The sequence below is a fragment of the Eleutherodactylus coqui genome, chromosome 4, assembly GCF_035609145.1.
Source record: "Eleutherodactylus coqui strain aEleCoq1 chromosome 4, aEleCoq1.hap1, whole genome shotgun sequence".
NCBI lineage: Eukaryota > Metazoa > Chordata > Amphibia > Anura > Eleutherodactylidae > Eleutherodactylus > Eleutherodactylus coqui.
The window spans coordinates 181,233,590-181,254,749 of NC_089840.1; the positions used below are offsets into that span (position 1 = coordinate 181,233,590).

The window sequence follows — 21,160 nt, forward strand, 5'->3', positions numbered from 1 at the left end:
TTAAGCTTACAGTTAAGGCCGCCTGTCCACGGGAAGTGTGATATACCACCACAGATTTCCACCGTGGGAGCTGCCACCAGGAAGCACTTTATCATTGCGATTTTCCGCGATCATGGCATGCCGCGATTTTTAGACGCGAATGGAAAAATGCAAGTGATTTTCCGCTCATGTACATTGGGCGGCACTTTCCATAGTTATCCTATAGGAAGCGTTCACTGCGTTAACCACGTGCGGATTATCGCCGAGGGTAACGCAGTGAAATATCGCTCGTTGACAGGAGGCCTAACTAAAATTGCCAAGTCCTTTTCCATATCCGTGTTACCCAGTGGTTTCCCATTTAGTGTGTAATAGTGACATGTATTTCCTCTGTCCATGTGCAGAACCTTACATTTATCAGTGTTAAACCTCATTTGCCACTTTTCTGCGCAAGCCTCTAACTTATCCAGATCCATTTACAACCTCATTCTATCCTCTCTAGTGGTAATTAATTTACACAGTTTTGTGTCATCTGCAAATATTGATATTTTACTGTACAATCCTTCTACCAGGTCATTAAAAAAAAAATAAAAAAAATATATATATATATATATATATATATATATATATATATATATATATATATATATATATATAAAAGAATATGGCCCACTACAGATCCCTGTGGTACCCCACTAGTAACTGTGACCCATTCAGAGTATGTACCATTTATAACCACCTTCTGCTTTCTATCACTGACCAGTTACTTACTCACTTACAGACATTCTCACCCAGACCAACCATTCTCCCTTCACATACCAACCTTTTATATGGCACAGTATCACACGCTTTGGAAAAGTCCAGATACACAAGATCCAATAACTTTCCCTGGTCCAGTCTAGAACTTACCTCCTCGTAAAAGCTGATCAAATTGTTTTGACAGTAGGGGGCAACAGTTCATAAACCTATGCTGATCAGGAGTTATACAGCCCTTTTCCTTGAGGTATTCCAGGATAGCATCTCTTAGAAACCCTTGAAAGATTTTACCCACAATAAATGTAAGACATACTGGCCAGTAGTTTCTTGGTTCACTTTTCCACCCCTTTTCAAATATTGGTGCAACATTGGCAATGCGTCAATCCAGTAGATCAGATCCTGTCACTATAGAGTCCTTAAATAAAAGAAACAACAGTCTGTCTATCACATTACTTAATTCCCTTAGAACCCGGGGGTGTATGCCATCAGGACCTGGCGATTTGTCTCTCTTAACCCCTTAGTGACGGCCCCATCGGGAAACTACGTCCTGCCTGAGTGGGCTTTAATCCTAGAGGACGTAGAATTATGCGTCCTCTTAAGATTAATGCCCCTCAGGCTCTGGACGTGTCATCCCCCGGCAATGCGATCAGCGCTATCCAATCGATAGCGCCGATCGCATAAAAGTAAAAAAAAAGTTTAAAAAAAGTGAAAGATTCAGCTGCCCTCATGGATCGGATCCATCAGGGCAGCTGACATTACTCAACCCCGTCTGCCGCACTGCTCCCTGTGGTACTGGTCCTCCGGGCCCTGAAGCCGGCCTTCTGCGCATGCGCGCCAGGCGACATTACGTCAGCCACATGCGCAGAAGGCCTGGAGCCACGGGAAATTTAAATCTCCTGGCTCCCACCTCCTGTAGGTAGTACGATCGACGTTATCCAATGGATAACAGCAATCGCGGAAAAGTGCACAAAAGTTTTTAAAAAAGTAAAGTTTCACCTCCCCTCATGGATCGGATCCATGAGGGGAGGTGAAAATACTCACCTGGGTCCTCCCCGATGTCCCGGGACCCGAAGTCCCCTTCTGCGCATGCGCGCCCGACGTCAATCATCGGGCGCGTGCACAGAGGGGCTCGAGCCCCGGGAAATTCAAAATCCCTCTGCTCCTGGCTACCATGTGTAGCCAGGAGCAGAGAGATTATACCGGGGACATGATCACTGTTATCCAATGGACAACAGTGATCATGTAAAGTAAAAAAAAAGTGTATGTAAGTACGTAGTTATGCGCAGTACATTACGCAGCCGTACGCAGGGTCACAGCCGGGCTCACAGCTGGGATCCGTTGCGGGCCTCTGCAAGTGGATTCCACCTACGGCTGCGTGAGCCCGTCGTTATTCAGACCGCTACCTGTAATACGTATTTTTAATGTCACCGGCCTTAGTGGAGAGTTTTTCTTTATCAGTGTGCATTTTTTTATTTTCTTGAGTGAATACATTGTAGAAAATACATGAGGGGAGGTGAAAATACTCACCTCAGGTCCGCCGATGTCCCCTGTGTTTCGGGACCCGAAGTCCCCGTCTGCGCATGCGCGCCCAATGATTGACATCGGGCGCATGCACAGAAGGGCTCGAGCCCCGGGAAATTCAAAATCGCTCTGCTCCTGGCTGCCATGTGTAGCCAGGAGCAGAAAGATTTCACCGGGGACATGATCACTGCTATCCAATGGATAACAGTGATCATGTAAAGTTAAAAAAAAGTGTAAAAAAGTAAAAAAGTTAAAAAAAAGTTTTAAAAGGTTTAAAAAAAGTTTTAAAAGCTTACGTTTCATCTCCCCTCACGGATCATATCCGTAAGGGGGGATGAAAGTACGTACATAAGGCCCCCGGATTTATCCACGGACCTTACCCCAGCTTCTGTGCACATGCCTGTCGCCAAAATGGCGGACGCATGCGCAAAAGCTGTGGATTGCCAGGTTAATTTAAATTCTCCCTGCTCCTGGCTACAAAACTTAGCCAAGAGCCTGGAGCTTTCACGGGGGGCCGTGGTGAGCGGTTCCTGGTCACGTGTTCGCCGTTATACAATGGATAATGGCGGTCACGTAAAAGTTTAAAAAAAAATTGAATTTTCATCTCCCCTCACCGATGCGATCAGTGAGAGGAGAGGAAACTTTTTACCGGAGGCCTCCGTATTTGAACCCCGACGCAATCCTCCTTCATGAACCTTGCCGGATTCTGCACATGCGACTGCCGGCAAAATGCCGGACACATGCGCAGGAGTCGGGGAGCCCAGGAAACTTAAAATCTTCTGGAGCAGTGATGGATGGCCTCGTTGAGCGGTCCCCGGTCACGTAATAAAAAAGTAGCAATCTAACATAGGTTGGTCTCACATGACCGGATAGGAATTAGATTCCGCATGCAGCTGATCCACGGTAATACGCAGATCAATCGCATTGGATTACACAATTCCGCCCACATTAGTGGGTCGGAATTGCGTAATCCACTCGCAGAAAAGAGAACACAGCAGCTTCTATTTTACTCCGGATATCCGCAACGTAGAGCCCATTGTGCTCCATGGTCGTAGATATACCCGCTGCCCATACGCAACTACGTTGTGTACGGGCTGCGGGTACCTGCGTCATCGCTAAGCGACGGTGTGGGAAATACAAACAAAAAAAAAAAGTGTACTGCGAATGACCGCCTGTGTGAGTAGGCAGTTATGCACAGTACATTACGCGTCCGTACGCAGGGTCACAGCCGGGCTCACAGCTGGGATCCGCTGCGGGCCTCCGCAAGCGGATTCCGCCTACGGCTGCGTGAGCCCGGCGTTATTCAGACCGCTACCTGTGATGCGTATTTTACAAGAAGCCCCGGAAATGCTTGCCTTCCTGCAGTTCCAGGAGCAGCTTGTTGAGCGCCTTCTGTGCGAGACCGCCGCACCTCCGCAAGCTTACGAAGACTCACAGAATGCCACTTTTTACACCCCATACCCGCCACTGAGGTCAAGAAATGACCCCCAAAAAGCATAAGAGCAGGGGGATACCGGTTTTATTGCCCCATGTGCCCATTCCAACCAACCTCCGTAATTACCCGTCTTCGGAAATACCACACAGTTCACATTATTACTTTTATCTAAGATTTGGGGAACGCCGAAAAGGGCGCGCGGGGGGGGGGGGGAGGGGCGATATTTTTAGGGAGTTAATTTTTGTTCCATACAAATGAGCAATGGGGCCTGGAATTTATTCAGTTGTGCCCTGCAATCCAACGGGTGTTCCCTCCATTATAGGCCTTGCCATGGGCCCTGTAAGTAGATTAGGGCCACAATGGGTATGTTTCTAAACTCGGGACAAACGGAGTATCCATTTTGGGGTGAACGTCTTCATTCCTATGTACGCTGTACAAAAAAAACTGTTTTTAAATAGAAAAAATTGCCAAAAATAGTAAATTGAAAATTTTTCTTTCTGCTTTGCTTAGATTCATTCAAATACTGTAGGGTCAAAATAAGCAGTACACCCCTAGATGAATTTGTTAAGGGGTCCAGTTTTCAAAATGGCGTCATTTGAAGGGGTTCCTTATCGTTTTGGCCGCTCAATGGCTCTATAAGTAGGCGATGGGGCCTGGAATTTGTTCAGTTGTACCCTGAAATCCAACGGGTGTTCCTTTCATTATAGGCCATGTGTCCTGTAAGTAGATTAGGGCCACAATGGGTATGTTTCTGAACACGGGACAAGCAGGGGTATCCATTTTGGGGTGAAAGTCTTCATTTATATGTGTGCTGCACAAAAAACCTTTTTAAATTGACGCAATTGCCCAAAAAATGAAAATCGTAATTTTTTCCTACTGCTTTGCTTAGATCAATTCAAAAATTGTAGGGTTAAAATACACAGTACACCCCTAGATGAACGTGTTATGGGGTCTAGTTTTCAAAATGAGGTCATTTGTGGGGGTTCTCTATTGTTTTGGGCGCTCAAGAACTCTACAAGTGGGCTATGGGGCATAAAAGGACTTCAAGCAAAATTTATGTTCTAAAAGCCACCGACTGCTCCTTTTATTTTGGGCCCTGTTGTTCATCCAGACATAAGATTAGGGCCACAATGGGTATATTTCTGAAAACAGCACAAACAGGGGTATCCATTTTGGGGTGCAAATCTTCATTCACATGTGTGCTGTACATAAAAAGCTGTTTTTAATGTGACAGAATTGCCAAAAAAATGAAAATCACAATTTTTTCCTTTTGCTTTGCTTGAATTCATTCCAAAACTGTGGCATCAAAATAGGTAGTACACCCCTAGATAAATTTGTTAAGGGGTCTAGTTTTCAAAATGGGGTCATTTGTGGGGGTTCTCTATTGTTTTGGGCGCTCAAGAACTCTACAAGTGTGCTATGGGGCCTAAAAGGTCTTCAAGCAAAATCTATATTCTGAAAACCACCAATTTCCCCTTTCATTTTGGGCTCCGTTGTGCACTCAGATATAAGATTAGGGCCACATTGGGTATATTTGTGAACACAAGACAAACAGGAGTATCCATTTTGGGGTGTAAATTCTTTTTTTCATGTAAACTATAGAAAAAAAATATGTCTTTAAAATGACATATTTGCAAAAAAATGAAATTTTACTTTTTCTCCTCTAAATTGAATTAATTCCTGAATAAAAACTGTGGGGTCAAAATAATCATGACACCCCTCAATGAATACATTAAGGGGTGTAGTTTTTAAAATAGGGTCATTTGTGGGGGTATCTGTTATTCTGACAGCTATGAGCCTTTGCTATCTTGGCTTGGTGCAGGAAAATAAAGTGTTCCTCAAAATGCTGAAAAGTAATGTTAAATTTGTACATCTCCTAAATGGTTAAAAAAACATAAAAGTTTTTCAAATGTGCATTCAGAATAAAGTAAATAATGGAAATATATATCTTAGCAAAAGTTTGTACCGTATGTTTTCACATAATGGATATATTACAATTAAAAATGTGAAAAAACGATAATTTTTTCAAAATGTTCCCAATATTGGCACTTTTAATAAATATACACAAATTATATCGGACTATTTTTACCACCTAAATAAAGTACAACATGTGGTGAAAAAACAATGTCAGAATCACTTGGATATGCAAAATCTTTACAGAGCTATTCTATGTTAAAGTGACACATGTCAGATTTCCAAAATTTGGCCTGGTCATTAAGGCGCAAACAGGCTTGGTCACTAAGGGGTTAAGCTTGCATCCTAGTTTCCCGAAATTGTTTTTCAGGACCTTCCACCTACATCTAACTCTGTCATTTTTACCGATATGCACCATGACTCCTGGGTCCTCACCAGCCCCTACCAGTAATCTGTCAACCTGATCAGCGATATGCTTAAATTCTAGCACCAGGAAGACAACATACTGCTTGATGATCCAAGTCTTTGTGTCAGATTGTGTTTTTCTGTACCCTAATAAATGAGTCGTCTTCTTACTGGAGCAGACATTCCCCTGGCGCCACTTTTGACTTGTGAATGGGAATTTTAGCAGAGTGGCTGCATTTCATGGGAAGGGTACAGCAGGCCAACATTTTGCAGACAGAACGAGGAAGTTCACAGATCTCATATGGACACTAAGACTTAAAAAGTACAGATTTTTACATCAATATGACCTTTTCTATTTAAATGTATCCATGTAATCCCTTTTAAGTGATTGTCAAAAGATGTGATCCATTAAAACCCACCTCACTTGACTTGCCTCTTACTGCCTCACAGTCCTCTGCATCCACAACAAATCTATCTGTGATCAGCTGGCTACAATAAAAGATAATAGAAGACTGACTTCAGGCTTCAATAAACAGGCTTCAGAAACTTGGTGCTCTACTGCTTTACACCATGTTACATATTAATTATATGTATTAGTAGGGTGATATTTTCACAGGAGGGAACATGTAGAACTAAAGCAACTAAAATTAATGTATCGTGAAAGGAAAGAATAAATGATTACATAGAGAGAAATATATCTGAAACATCTCAGTGTGTGAATCCTAAAGTTACACCTGAAAGGTGCTGTGAAGGTATTGAATTATGCATATTCTGCCTCGCTTTAAAATCGGAGATTATTGATTGGAACTAGGGCCGTTTTAGCACATTGGTGGGCCCAGTAAAGAGTTTCATGAGCAGACTCCCTACTTTTAAGCATGTTATGATGTATAATTGAATGTCTAGATATCATAAGACAATTGTCTTGCAATATCTACACATTAAAGAACATTCTATCCACTACAATTTAGTCTCAATTGTGGCAAAGGTTTGAATTCACGTGTGACGTCTTCTCTGATTGGAGTTGTTAACTCTCTGTTTTCTTATCTGCTTGGCTCAGACCGCTATGATGACTCTTTCCAGCTATGATTCAGTATCGCCCCTGAAAACAATCATGTCAGATAGTGATAGTAATAGTGCCCCACAGAGTATAAATAACCATGTTTGATTTTTATAGTAACAGTGTCCACTTAAAGCGCCAAGCACAAATACTAAGTGCCATTATAAATAAACAAAAGATACTTTGCATGACCTCCTTCCCATGAGAAGCAGTTTGACTATTGATGCCTGGCTGCTTGTTTTGTTAGCTGCCCAGAACGTGCACTGTAGCACATCAATGTAATTTTACCTCTTTTGCTGGGTTGCTAAGAGTGCAGTGCACAATTACCCAGGAGCCATTGATTCATAAACTGGAAAGTAAGGGGCACCAGATTTAAATACACACTGTACATAATAAATGTTATATTAAAAAAAAACATATTGGGGCAGATTTATAAAAACTGGCTAAAAGAAAAACTGTCTTAGTTGTCCATATCATCTAATCACTCTGCAGCTTTAATTTTCTAAGATCACCATAAGAAATGAAAGCTATACTGTAATTAGTTGTATGGGCAACAAAGAAAGGTTTTTTTCAGAGTTTCTAAAATCTGCCTCATTGTGCGTGCGCATTGGCCCACATCTCCCTCTTCCCTCTGATTCCTGTCTAGCTAATGTATAATACATGCAACATATACACATGATTCAAAAACCTGCATTCACTCAACAAAAACACTCCTCACACCTTCATACTCTCTGCGCACCAACATATACTCATACACACTCAACTTCATTATATACACTCAGCTCCATATACCTAAATACACTCCTCTTACATAGTCTGTTAGGCTGAAAAAAGACATATGTCCATCCAGAGCCCATTGATGTCAATGGATTTGATCACATTTATGTATTTTGCATACATTTCAGTCGCACGAAAAAAATCATCATGCTCTACTTTTCTGCACGTTTAGGCACCAAAGTTCCCCATAGAAGTCAATAGGAGGTGTGCAAAGGCACACACAACATGCAGGGAGATGCGTAATACAATGTGTAATTCCACTGGAAAAAAAAACACATCTGGAACTCATTAGATGAATTAGCCATTTCAATCAGTGTGTGATTGCCGTGCTCAAATCAACATGCTGATACATAAAATATGCCAACACATGTGCAAAAAAGGCTCATTGAGTGTGCAAAAAAGTTGTGCTGAGGTGCGGACAAATGTGCGTATGCTGGTGTGACGCTGGCTTTAGGCCAGGCTCACATGAATAAGTCGGATTCTGCATGCAAATTTACACAGCAGAAGACCTACGGGAAAAAGCAGTAAGGCAAGAAGATGTTGCTTAACATTAGCGTCCAGCGCCATGCTATAAAGAGAGATGGTTATGGTACTTTGTGCTATTTAAGGTTATATCATTAGTCGACTCTTTAGATAGCATTTGCATCTATGTAGGAGTAACTGCTCTTTTGAAAAGTCCTCACGCCTGTATGTTCTCGTTAAATTAAAGTAATAGAGTATATTGCCTCTTGAAGGATGGTGGTGGAAAACTACGTGGCAAGTACCAAGTATTTACATCAACTACAACGGTGACCATCAACGTTGAGGACATCCAAGACTCACCGCCAGTGTTTGTAGGAACACCCTACTATGGTTATGTCTATGAGGACACTATACTGGTAAGGTTTCTGCCTCTTTATTTTTCCCTTAATCATGCATACCGCATTAACAAATGCGTTTTCAGTGTTCTTAACCTAAATAATTCAAATATTAACTATATCATCAGACTCATACATGTATGACAGAAGTGACCATAAATCTGATTTTATTACCTGAGAGAATATTTATTATCTTACTAGGGATCAGAAATACTTTCCGTGGTTGCTTTTGATGGAGACAGAGGAAATCCGAACACTATACAGTATTCACTTTTTGATGGTAAGAAAAAAGTTGATCAGCAAGGGTTCGTAGATTATGCCTTTTTCATGAAGGAATAAAACACCCCTTCCAGAAAATATCAGGTACCCTCCATTTGGCCATTGAGTTGTGTCTGCCGGGCACGCTGAGCCTCACCATGGACGATTTAGATCCATCACCTGCAGTTCTCACGCAAATGCGCACATGGACCACCAATGGACAGCAAACTGTAGAACTACCAACAGGACTTGGGGAAAGACATAAACCAAAGACTTGCAAAACGACGTACAGGACTTATCCATAGCATACCTCCTGCATGACACAGGTAGAGTCTGTTACGTCCAACCTTTCTTCCACACTCAAAACATGAACCAATAATACCCGCACGCATAACCAGATAGAATTGCTATAATAAGTACAAGGTATTAGTTTGTGGATTGACCAAGTCTCTTAAGCCCGCAAGCCCACTTCAAGGGTCCTCGTTATCTCGTGGTCCCTACTCTAATGAGTTAACTACCCCCAGGAAACCTGCCTGCAAACAGCGTGATTGTCCCGATAAGGCCGACTCTGCACTGGAACCTAAGGACCTAACTCGCCCAGGGTGGAAAACAATCCACAACAGGACAGGACACAGTTCACAGTAACATACTAGGAATAGCGTGCAGCCCAGAACAGGACTGTTCATACCTAATGTCTGGCCACCTGCACCGTCCCACAGAACACATCACTGTTCACACACATATACACTGAACATGCCTGTTCACACCTGATGTCAGGCCACCTGCACAGACATTGAACATGACACTGTCCACACCTATACACACACAACACATAACAGGCATGCAAGAAAAACAAACCCTAGAGTGAAGGTATACCAGCTTTCTCTTGCAGATGGACTGGTAAATCTATGCAGCAGACCAGTGGAGATTGGAAAACACCCAGCAAGCACAAACATGCCACAACTGTGAAAATGTACTCCTGGAAAATCATAGTACTACAGGTCCCAAAAGCACAACCTAACACCTTGCAAATGCTTATGAAGAAATTTTGGTTCTGACGCTTTTAACCTGCTCCTCTCGTTAACTAAACCCAGAAAAGCTGGTACTACATATAGAGTAACTATTCACACCAGTACAATTGAATATTGACTTCTGCATAAGTATGGTGGTGGACATGCCATACGAGTAACCCATGCAGCTGCACGGGGACTGAATAGATAATAGAGCCCACTGACACCTTCAAAGCAGTTTCTTATTGTCCATTGGACTATATGTAATTAATTGGACTAATGAATTTCATGTGTCCGAATTACAGAAGAGTTTTTAGAAAGGTATAAGGTGCTTTTCTAAAATGATAATATTTAAGACCAAGAGGTCCAAGTACCGTTTTCACTGGGCGATGTATTTTCTGTGTCCTCCCCTGATGTCACCCATTGGCTGCAGCCTTTGTTGCTAGGTTTTAGGCCACCTACACACGGGCGGGTTGGACCCTGAATGCAGGATTCCTGCAGTGGAGTTCGACCTGGTGCCCGGCCGGTGACCCCAGCTTACCTCTCCGCCATCTTGTCCTCAGCTGCTGATGTGCCAGCCGGTGCGCAGGCGCACATGTGCAGTACAGGGGACGCCGCACCATTGCCATGGCAATGTTGCGGTAGCCACAACCATTCTGCAATGTTGATTGCAGAATGGCCACAGGATGGACGGCTTCCATTGACTTCAATGGAAGCCGGACGTACGTAGCCTGCACAAAATCGCAGCATGCTGCAATTTCTTTCCCACAAGTGGAAAAGTGCTTTGGGCAGGAAATCATGATTTGCCATAGCATGCAATGCAAATCCGCCCGTGTGCAGGAGGCCTTATCCTTGCCTGTTAATCAATTTATGATAATTGGCATTCTTTTAAAACATCATTCCTGCCATTTCAACTATTTTGTATTAGAAGTAATAAACAAATTATGAACCAAAATATTGAAGACAAATTGTTTTGTTTACTACTTTTTTTAATTTTATTTAAATTAATTAAACTAATTACATTATAAATGACTTAGTGAATGTAATATTGGTTGCCATCTGTTAGTTTTTTAGCCTGTTCTATTAATAATGCACTGGTTTCTGAGAGGCTAAAAATACCACATATGACTATACTTTCTGCTGTCACTTTTTATAAAAATCGACTGCCACATTAAAACAGTTCGGCTGGTTTCACATCTGCGTCAGAACCTCCAGCTGGAGTTCTCCTTTTCTCTGAACGGAACAGAAAGGTGGAATCCCCAGCGCAGATGTGAAAGCACCCTAACATCTTTATACCTAGAGAACAATAGAATGAACAAACTTTTTTCTTATTGTTGACAGGTTCTGATGGAGCTTTTGATATAAACAATGCTACTGGTGCTGTCACTGTCATTAAAAATCCCAATGAACTGAAGAAAGAGGTTTATGAGTTGAAGATCCAGGTACGGATGGTTTACTCTTTAGCTTGACTCTTAGGCTTTATTCACACAAGTGCATATATGCTACATTTTTACACCCGACCGATATACATGACCATCTGATGCATTGATTTCCAATGCATTCGTTCACACAAGTGCATATATGGCACGTAAAAACATTGCGACATAAAAAATGGAACATACGCGACCAAAATATGCGACGGCGCTTATATGGATGACTGAAAAGATAGTTCTGGTTCTAACTTTTGACCTATGGGAGCTGGAAAAAAGGGAGGAAAAAGGTATTTTAGCAGCGTCCAAAGCTGCGAAAAGCTTACAAGTGCCTCTAAATAGGCATTTGAAGGCATCCCGAGGATTATTGCCGAGTGAGGGTTTTCTGGCATGCGACATATTTTTTTGCTATAAACGCCGCTCATGGTCATGTGAATGGACGAGGAAACGCTAATTATAGCCATTATCGTGGACCATCGTCCAATTATGCAAATTTACGGCGCGGACGAGAAAATGTAAAAACACATATGCTCATGTGAAAGAGCCTTTAATGCGATCTGATATCAGCACTTTCAGCAAATAAATTAAATGGGAAGGTACACATAAGCCATAGCTGCAGCAAATACAGTAACAGAAACCCTACACATTTAATATCTGAATAATATTGCACAACTGTTGTTTATAGTGTTCCCCAACTCCAGTCCTCAGGGCCCCCCAACAGGTCATGTTCAGGATCTCGTATACTAAGAACACCTGTGGCAATGTCTGAGGCACCGACAATAATTACATCACCTGTACAATACTGAGGAAATCCTGAAAACATGACCTGTTGGGGTGCCTTGAGGACCGGAGTCGAGAAACAATAGTTTATACTAACCACATAAAAATGTAATATTGCATATTTGGATGAAAACATATGAGCCCATCTGCCACGTCTACGATAACCTTATCAGATGCATTTGTAACTCAAGAAGACACCTATCTTTGGGCAAAAACCCTCCGATTGGACTATGGGAAAGTAGGATGCCAGGCTGTATAATCTAGTTAAAAGAACTGGAACAGATGAGTAAATGGAGTGCACGACAGAAGTGAAGGCAGCCACCCTTTCGCAAATGCAGTAAAGAAACAAACTCAGCACTTCCAGTAAATTTAATGTGAAGATGCACATGAGCCATGGCAACAAGTAAAAGGAATTGAACAAAGATTTACTAAGAGAAATGCTGCAGAACTCTGTATTAAAAAGGTTGTCCGGGATTGCGGGTAGTTTTTCTGTCATCAACAGATGATCGGCAGGGGTTCACCACTTGGGATCCTTGTCTATCAGCTGTCAGTACGTACAGCGCATGAAGCAGATTGCACCGTCCATACTGCAGCTGCTCAAGTTGGTAGTGCAGGTGCAGCTTCCACCCAGCATGATCTGTTTTAAAGGGAACCTGCTATGTTCTCTATGCAGCCCTCATGGAGGGCAGATAACGTAGACATTGATTCCAGAGGTCTGTCCCTTATGGGGTTCTTTCATAACTTGCATGTCTATACAGGAGCCCCAAGGCAGAGAAAACCCTGCCTGTCCACCATGCTTAACAGCTTTCTAGCTATTACAGTGCATACTATAAATAGAAAGCCATTAATAATGGTGGGTGGCTGCAGGCTTCTGTGTAAACATGCTAGTTATGAAAAAAACACAGCCCTTTACCCAATAAGGGAAAGACCACTGGAATCAGCATATCTGTCAATGACGGCAGCCTAGAGGAAGTGACAGGTTCCATTTAATTTCTTCCAAAAATTGGTGTACATACACTTTTTGTGGCACATCTGGGAAGGGTGCATGGTTTTCAAGGGTATAGGCATGGGCCAACAAGGACTGGAATGGCTTTGAGATATGACAGTGTGTGTCAAAAATTGAGTGTGAAACACTGGTGAAAGGTAAATCAGCCAAAAGGAGATGTAAAGTTAGAAAAAATAGTCTGAAGATGCATCAAACTTATTATCCAGCCCTAACAGCTTAACCCCATTTTTTGTAGAAAAAGTACCAGTCCCGTGCAGTCAACCCATGTCAACCCTTTAAAAGGGGTTGTTCAGTGAATAAAGTATTTTCTAAACACAAGGAATGCACTAAAGTATTAAATTAATCTATACTTACCTATTTAATTATCCTACTGCATCGGCACCATGGTTTCACTTCCCAACAGTTGTCATTTATTTCCAGGCAGCTGATCATGTAGTGTCTCACAGTGACCACTGGCCTCAACATTGGCATCAATCATGGGCCTCAGCACTGGACAATGCATGCACTTCTACACCTACAATTTAAATTCATTAAAATGCAGTATGTACTAATGTATGTTTGCTTGTTTAGGTGTCTGAACTTACTCCTGCGGGTGAGATCGTGGGTCAAGCCTTTACAGTTGTTACCATAAGAGTTGTTGACCTGAACAATCACCCTCCAACATTCTATGGCGAAAATGGACCACAAAATCGATTTGAACTTACGATGTATGAACATCCCCCAGAGGGAGAGATACTGAGGGGACTTAAAATCACTGTCAATGATTCAGATCAGGTTTGTATATTTGTTTTTGTCCTTTGGTTTACATTTACTTATGTGATTTTATATTTTTTTCTTGCACTACTTGTTTTTACAATTTTAGGGGGCAAATGCCAAATTCAACTTGCGTTTGGTTGGACCTGGAGGAATGTTTCGTGTAGTGCCACAAACTGTATTAAATGAAGCGCAAGTGACAATAATTGTGGAAAACTCTGCGGGAATAGACTATGAAAAGTTTCATCTGTTAACGTTTAAGGTATGACTAATTCTACAATTATCTTTATTTACTTTTTGTAATCTTGCAAACAATTCTGTAACGTAGATATAAATGTTAGCCCTGTGGATATACCTAAACTGAACTAATGGTACATATGTTGAAAACTAATTGCTTAAAGGAAAAAAATCAATTTTAACCCCTTAGGGAGGGCTTGGTCAGACGGGCATGGTTTACACGCTGCTAAGCAACGTGTAAACCACGCTGCTGACATGCAGGGATTATGCGCATGAATGGGCTGCCCCTAGCTACGCGAAGCAGCCCGCTCGCACGTCTGTGGTTCGGATAGACTGCCTTCACCACGACTCTCATAGCAGCCTATGGTAAGCACCCTGGACAGCACGCACCACAGAGCAGACAGGCGAGTCGGCCCTCGCTGTCCGTTCTTTTTTAGAAGCACAGATTCTGCACTTTCTAACAGGGTCTGTGTGAGCACTTCCTTAGCAACCTATTGGTTGGTATAGAAGTGTGTGTTACACGCTGCTGTAGCAGCATGTAAACCATGTTCTTCTGACTGAGCCCTTAAGGACATTACCTATTTTTGGGGACATTTATCTCCAGTGTTCAATAGCCATTTTTTCTTTCGACACGGCCATATCAGGGCTTGTTATTTGCATGACAAACTGTAGTTATTATTGGTACCATTTTTGGGTACATATAATTCTAATTTTAGAGAGCAGGGAGAGAAAACACATTAATTCTGCCACAATTTTTTTCAGCATTCGCAGCATAAATGGCATAATAAATTGTTTTCTGCAGGCTGGTTCAATTACAACGATACCAAAAATATTTTTTTTTTTTTAGCTTTTTCCACTTTTGCAGAATAAAAACCTTTATTTTTCTTAAATTATGATTAGTTTTTGGGGCATTCAAAGTTCCAAAACTTTTTTTACGCATTGACATAGCTCTGTGAGTGCTTGTTTTTTGTGTGACCAGCTGTAGTTTTCATTGGTACCATTTTAAGGGTAAATACGGCTTTTTTGATCACTTTTATTGTAATTTTTGGGATAAGCATTTAGTTTTTTTTAAATGTTTTTTGCTGTGCAGGATAAATAGTATGTTCAATTACTATGCTAGTCGTGACAGATACGATAATACTAAATTTGTGAGATTTAAAATTTTTTTTTATACAATCGGAAATGTACGCGAAGAAGATTTTTAAAATTTTTTTTTTAACTTTTTTTATGTCCCTGTAGAGAACTTGAACCATAAATGTTATGACTTCAATGGTAATGCATTGCTTCTCACAATAATGATCATATGGCAGGCTGCGACACCAATGTCTGCCATCCGGTTGCCATGTCAACCTATCGGCTCTACGTGATCACATTGTTGAGGTTCGAGGATGTCACAGAGGGAACGCGCTCCCCTTGTGAATCCTTTACATGCCGGAATGTACGTTGATTGCTGCATGTAGGGGTTTAACAGCGAGGATTGTTGTTTTCATTGATCCCTGCTGTTGCAGTACAGTTGCTTCTCATTGCAGGATGGCACAGTCTCATTTCTGAGCCCCCGCCATCTACAGTATGTAAGCTTCCGTCCCGTTGCATTACGTATCATAAGCCCAGGAATGAAATACAATCAGAATACCGTTTTTGACCCATTACACAATATACATTATTAATATTTATTAATAAGTGGCTTCTTCATACTTAGTACAGTCATACAAGGAATTTTTAAGTGCATGTATAGGCGTGTGAAAAAAAAAATCGCACTTTGCGTGTAGAAAAAAATCGCATGACCGGGTCCATTGCCACCCGAGATATGTTATATCTTTTGCAGGTGCAAATTTTTCGCGCATGTAAACAATGCACATGGCCGCTTTCATTGGAAAGCATTAGTTCTATGTAGATGGGATTTTAAATCGCGATTATACATGTGCTTAAAAATCGCTCATGTGAATGCACCCTAAGGCCTCGGTCAGACAAGCGTGTGTTTTGCGCACGCATAATGCACACTTCTAAAAAAACCAATGGGTTCCTATAGAAGCATTCATATGTGCATATTTTGAAGCGCAAAACAACGCACATGTAAAAAAAGATAGGACATGCACTGTTCTGCGCGTTTTACAGGAGTTTCCATTGATTCCTATGGGAGCAGAAGTTAATGGAAAGTCCTACGCACAGAATAGCTTCCCTGCTGCCTACAGCAGGGAATTCAAAAGGTGCTTCTGGCTAGTTAACCCCTTTGTCCCCGCGGGGATGAGGGCACTCCCGGAGGGTTCCGTTAATCCCCGCCGGGGCAGTCCCCCCATCGCTGAACACTGTGATAGCACTGTCACAGTGTTCAGTGATGATGGGACTGCAGCAGGGACGAAAGAATCCACTGCCACAGCTGTCACAGCTGTGGCAGAGGACCCCAATGCTATCCCATTGCTTTCAATGGGGCTGGTGCTGCTGCCGCTCCATTGAAAGCAATGGGATGTAGGCAACCCCCACAGTGACGATTTTCAGGGGATAGGGGAGTTAAAATATGGGTCTCACCCCAAAAATCATAGCTAGCTGTAGAAAAAAAAAACTGTTAACTCACCTGGAAGCTCTGTCCGGCTCTTCTTGCTGTCCCCGGTAGTCTTCTTCTGCATTCTGGTGGCAAAGATTGAAAAATCCCCACCTCTAGAAAGTGCTGCCTTTGATTGGCTGAGCGCTGTGACCAATCAGAGGCAGAGCTCAGCCATTTATTATATGACAGCTGAGCGCTGCCTCTTATTGGTCACAGCACTCAGCCAATCAGAGGCAGCAGTTTCTGCAGGTGGGATATTTTTCAATCCTCGGCTACCAGAATACAGAAGAAGACTGCTCGGGATGGGGAGAAGAGCTAGACAGCGCTTCTAGGTGAGTTCACTCTTTTTTTTCTCCTACAGCTAGGGATGATTTTTGGGGTAGGGCCTATATTTCAAGTCCTCTATCCCCTGAAAATCATCACTGCGGGGGTTGCCTACATCCCATTGCCTTCAATGGGGCGGCAGCAGCACCAGCCCCATTGAAAGCAATGGGATAGCATTGTGGTCCTCTGCCACAGTTTTGACAGCTGGGGTAGGGGATTCTTTCGTCCCAACTGCAGTTTCATCATCACTGAACACTGTGACAGTGCTGTCACAGTATTCAGTGATGAGGGGACCTTCGTGGAGCAGCTGCTCTAATGAATGGGCAAAGTTTCATGCACAAACTCTGACTGTTCATGCGTTTTCCATAAAAGGGAGCGCAATTGTTTTGCACACATAGGCATGCAAAAAAGAAACGCTTGTCTAAATGAGGCTTAATAGTGGTTTTCCCAGAGTACATTTAGTTATGTTAGACTTCTTATGTCTAGCCCATGGATGTTGAACTCATACAAGAAACTAAGATTTGCCTTTCCTGCACCCAGCATTCTGTTCTAGAATTATTACATACACTGCATTTGGACATGCTTGTCAACGACAACAGCATTTTTTAAAGTGACCCTCCAGACCTGGAGAAACAAAAATGACGGAATCATTTCTCCGACTACATAATGCACATTGTGCATAGTTTACATCGGTAGTCTAGGATATTACCAGGTAGTCTAGGATATTGCTCTAATTGGTCAGCACGGCTCATGTGGACGGCACTGGTTAATCAGAGTAGGTGCAGTGTCTTAGACTAATGATGCACAGTGTGCCTCGGGCAGTTAGCGAAACTGGTGTGGCCATCTTTGTTTCTCCAGGCCCAGAGAATCACCTTAAAGAGTTCATTGCAGTTCTCTTAGGCATATTTGCCATAGATCATATGTACAGTAATGTCTGGGAAGTGAGAAAGCACCCTAAGCATAGTACTGCAGTAAAACCACTTTTTTCCTCTTCTTCATTCTTGCTGTTGGTCAAAAGTATCAAAGATCACATTTTTTATGGATGCTTTTCATGTTACTGGTATGGTTGGATACTTTGACAACTCAAAAAGTTGAATATTGTGTTCAAATGATCTCTTTACTTTAGAAATACAGTACATCCTAATTTTCAAAAACCCATGAAATGCTCACTGTATTGTTCATGAACATTTTTTTTTCTCCTGTATATTTTTTTTCTTCCTATACTTTTAACTGACCATATTTGTCATTTGTCTTCTAGCTTCTTGCCATTGAGGTCAACACACCCGAAAAATTCAGTTCAACAGCTGATATAACTATCAACCTTCTTGATATTAATGACAATGTCCCAAGGTTCTCTTCTGAGTATTACGTTGCTAGAATACCGGAGAACTCTCCTGGGGGCTCCAATGTTGTGGCTGCAACAGTAAGTGCTCTTGTTAATTCCATAGAATACATGTCTACCGTCCTATTGAGTAAAACCAAACTGGTTTTTGTCTATATCTTTGTTAACCTGTTAATTACAATACCTGAATTGCACTTGTAAGCATGCAGCTTGAAAATAACCCCCCCCCCCCCCCCCCCCCCCCCCCGCTCAGGGAAAGTTTGCTCCTTCGCAAACTCTCAGAGAATGGGCAAAGCACTCATGACTTAGAGGACTGATTGGCTGTTCAATTACAGCTGCACCATCCTCCTTCTTCTTTCTCTGCACTGACCCCTAACTGCTTCACTGACTATTAGCAAAGGTTTGGAGGGATGTGACTTTACATAATTTTTATTCTAGTGGTACTTTACATTAAAAACTGTAAGGTCGAATTCACATGGCCATATGCATTTTAATGCAACTTGCATCGGAAAACAAACTCCCCTCTCCCCCCTTCCATTTGCTATCTGATCTCCACAGACCCTGCACTTTGCACTTTTCCATTCTTCTCTAGTGAAAACGATTGAAAATAAGACATGCATGTTTTTTGTTCACATGGATCATCGATCCATGTGAAAAATCACCATCTAAATAGGCTATTAAGGAAATGTGTGCTGTTCATGGAATGCATAGGTGGCACACAGCCCGAAAATGTGAATGACCCCTAATACTTGTACTACTGCAGTTTATTTGGAGGTGAAAAAATTGTCCTTCAATGGAAGTGTTCAAACAAAGGCTGGATAAATATCTGTCTGGGATGATTAAGTGAATTCTGCACTGAGCAGGGGGCTGTTCCAGATGACCCTGGAGGTACCTTCCAACTCTATCGTTCTATGAATTCTGTATAAAACCTGGTGCTGAGAGGTTGGTAGTGGATTTGAATCTAGTGGCATTGATTAGACTGCCTCCAGAGAACAGACTATCCAATGGAAATCAAGAAATTGTAAGGATCACAGGGCAAGAACTTTCCTTTGCTACTATAGAGGTTCTATACTGAAGATGTTGTCCTTGGCAATAAAAAATATTGATTTACTGTACTGTAGATATGTTATATTTAGCATATTGAAATATTGCTTACTAGTAGAGATGAGTGAGCATACTCGCTAAGGACAAATACTGGGGAGGATTGTCCTTAGCAAGTACCTGCCCGCTCGTGTGAAAAGATTCGGGTGCCGGCAGGGGTGAGCGGTGTGTTGCGAGCGTGAGCAGGAGGGAGCGGGGGGAGAGGGAGATCTCTCCCCCGCCGCCCCCCGCTGGCACCCAAATCTTTTCTCACGAGCGGGCAGGGACTCATTAAGGACAATACTCGCTTGAGTATTTGTACTTAGCGAGTATACTCACTCATCTCTACTTACTAGTATTTGAAGTGAATATATGTACTTCTAGTCTTATTACCATACATGTAAAATTCATCCTACACAAAATAAGGACAACAAAGTTCAATACAATCAAATTATTAATTAGCTTTCTGTTAAGAACAATTGTGGGACAAAAAAAAACACAAAACATTTACAAAAAATAAAAAATATCCCAGCACCCCTACCTTAATCTCATTTTTTCCTTTGATCACATTTTGCTCATATTACATTTAACCCTTTCCAATCCAATTTGTATCCTGGTTTTCCTAGGGGGCTTACTCTTTTTCTGCTGTTATACAATGGCGCTATATGCTGTCTAAAGCCAGTGCTGCATGAGGTGACACGTTGGATAGGCTCCGACAGCAGAGAGGCTGTCAATATACAGTAAGAGAACCCCTAATGGATGTCTTCCAAAATAGAAGCTGTACAGGCTTAAATCATAAGGTCTTCAGAGGTCAGACAGTGGATTGGAAAGGGTTAAAAGAGAGATATACCTGCACATAAAGAAAATGTTCTGTATGTTGCAGGAGTTTAACCATGTGCCCCCCCTACTTGTGATCATGTGACTTGTTGTAAGACAACTGTCTAGAGCAGTAGACACCCCCACCCCGACTTGTATGCAAAGCCCCTCCCCTTTACTAGGAGCCACCCATCCTGTTTACGGACAGCTAAAAATAGAACAGATCAACAGGAGATTAACTCCGTGTTCTCAGCAGGATTTTTTTAAGGCTGTTTGTTTCAAGAAAATGCAAAACCTTCTGCAGACTGACAATCTTCGAGGGCCACTCTATTTTTTGTTTTACTTTTACTTTTCATTTCTAGGTTTAGTGTCCCTTTAAAGGTGCCAATAGATCTTAAAAAATGTCAGCTGAAGCTAATGTGTATGGGGACAGCATGAATGTCACTTGGTAAGGAAATACAGGACAGTTGAATTTCACAATACTTTATCCTTTGTTCCCCTGGGAGATAAGCCGCAGCTAGAGATAACAGTCCATCTCTTTCTTCCTATCACAGTAAACATCCGCATCTAGATGCAATCGTGTACATTTATCAGAAAGTTAGGAGATAATGTGCTTTGAAAATTGTATCAGTGCATTTAGTTCAGCGTTCTAGTGGCTTTAAAAGTGAAAAAAGTTGGTTTCACCGGTGGAAACATTTCTGGATTGTCATATTTATGGATCGGATGGCAAAAAGTAAATATTTAAAATTGATCTTGTCATTTTTTTGCACTATTTATTTCTTGCATTATTCTGTTATTTTAAGCCATTGAATTATCATCATCATCATTGTTTTGTGACATTGCGACTTTGACAACACGTTGTGCATTTAGAAATATGTGAACCT

At 41.8% G+C, this 21,160-nt stretch overlaps 1 protein-coding gene across 1 annotated transcript in view; it reads left to right on the plus strand.

Annotated features, from left to right (window-relative positions):
* CDHR1 (cadherin related family member 1) overlaps positions 1 to 21,160 on the plus strand; it is a 115,903-nt gene that overhangs the window by 51,002 nt on the left and 43,741 nt on the right. Inside the window, exons 8-13 of the mRNA XM_066598732.1 lie at positions 8,576 to 8,719; positions 8,900 to 8,978; positions 11,308 to 11,408; positions 13,753 to 13,956; positions 14,045 to 14,197; positions 18,297 to 18,461. Of these exons, the coding sequence (XP_066454829.1) occupies positions 8,576 to 8,719; positions 8,900 to 8,978; positions 11,308 to 11,408; positions 13,753 to 13,956; positions 14,045 to 14,197; positions 18,297 to 18,461 (846 nt within the window). The remainder of the gene's footprint in view (positions 1 to 8,575; positions 8,720 to 8,899; positions 8,979 to 11,307; positions 11,409 to 13,752; positions 13,957 to 14,044; positions 14,198 to 18,296; positions 18,462 to 21,160) is intronic.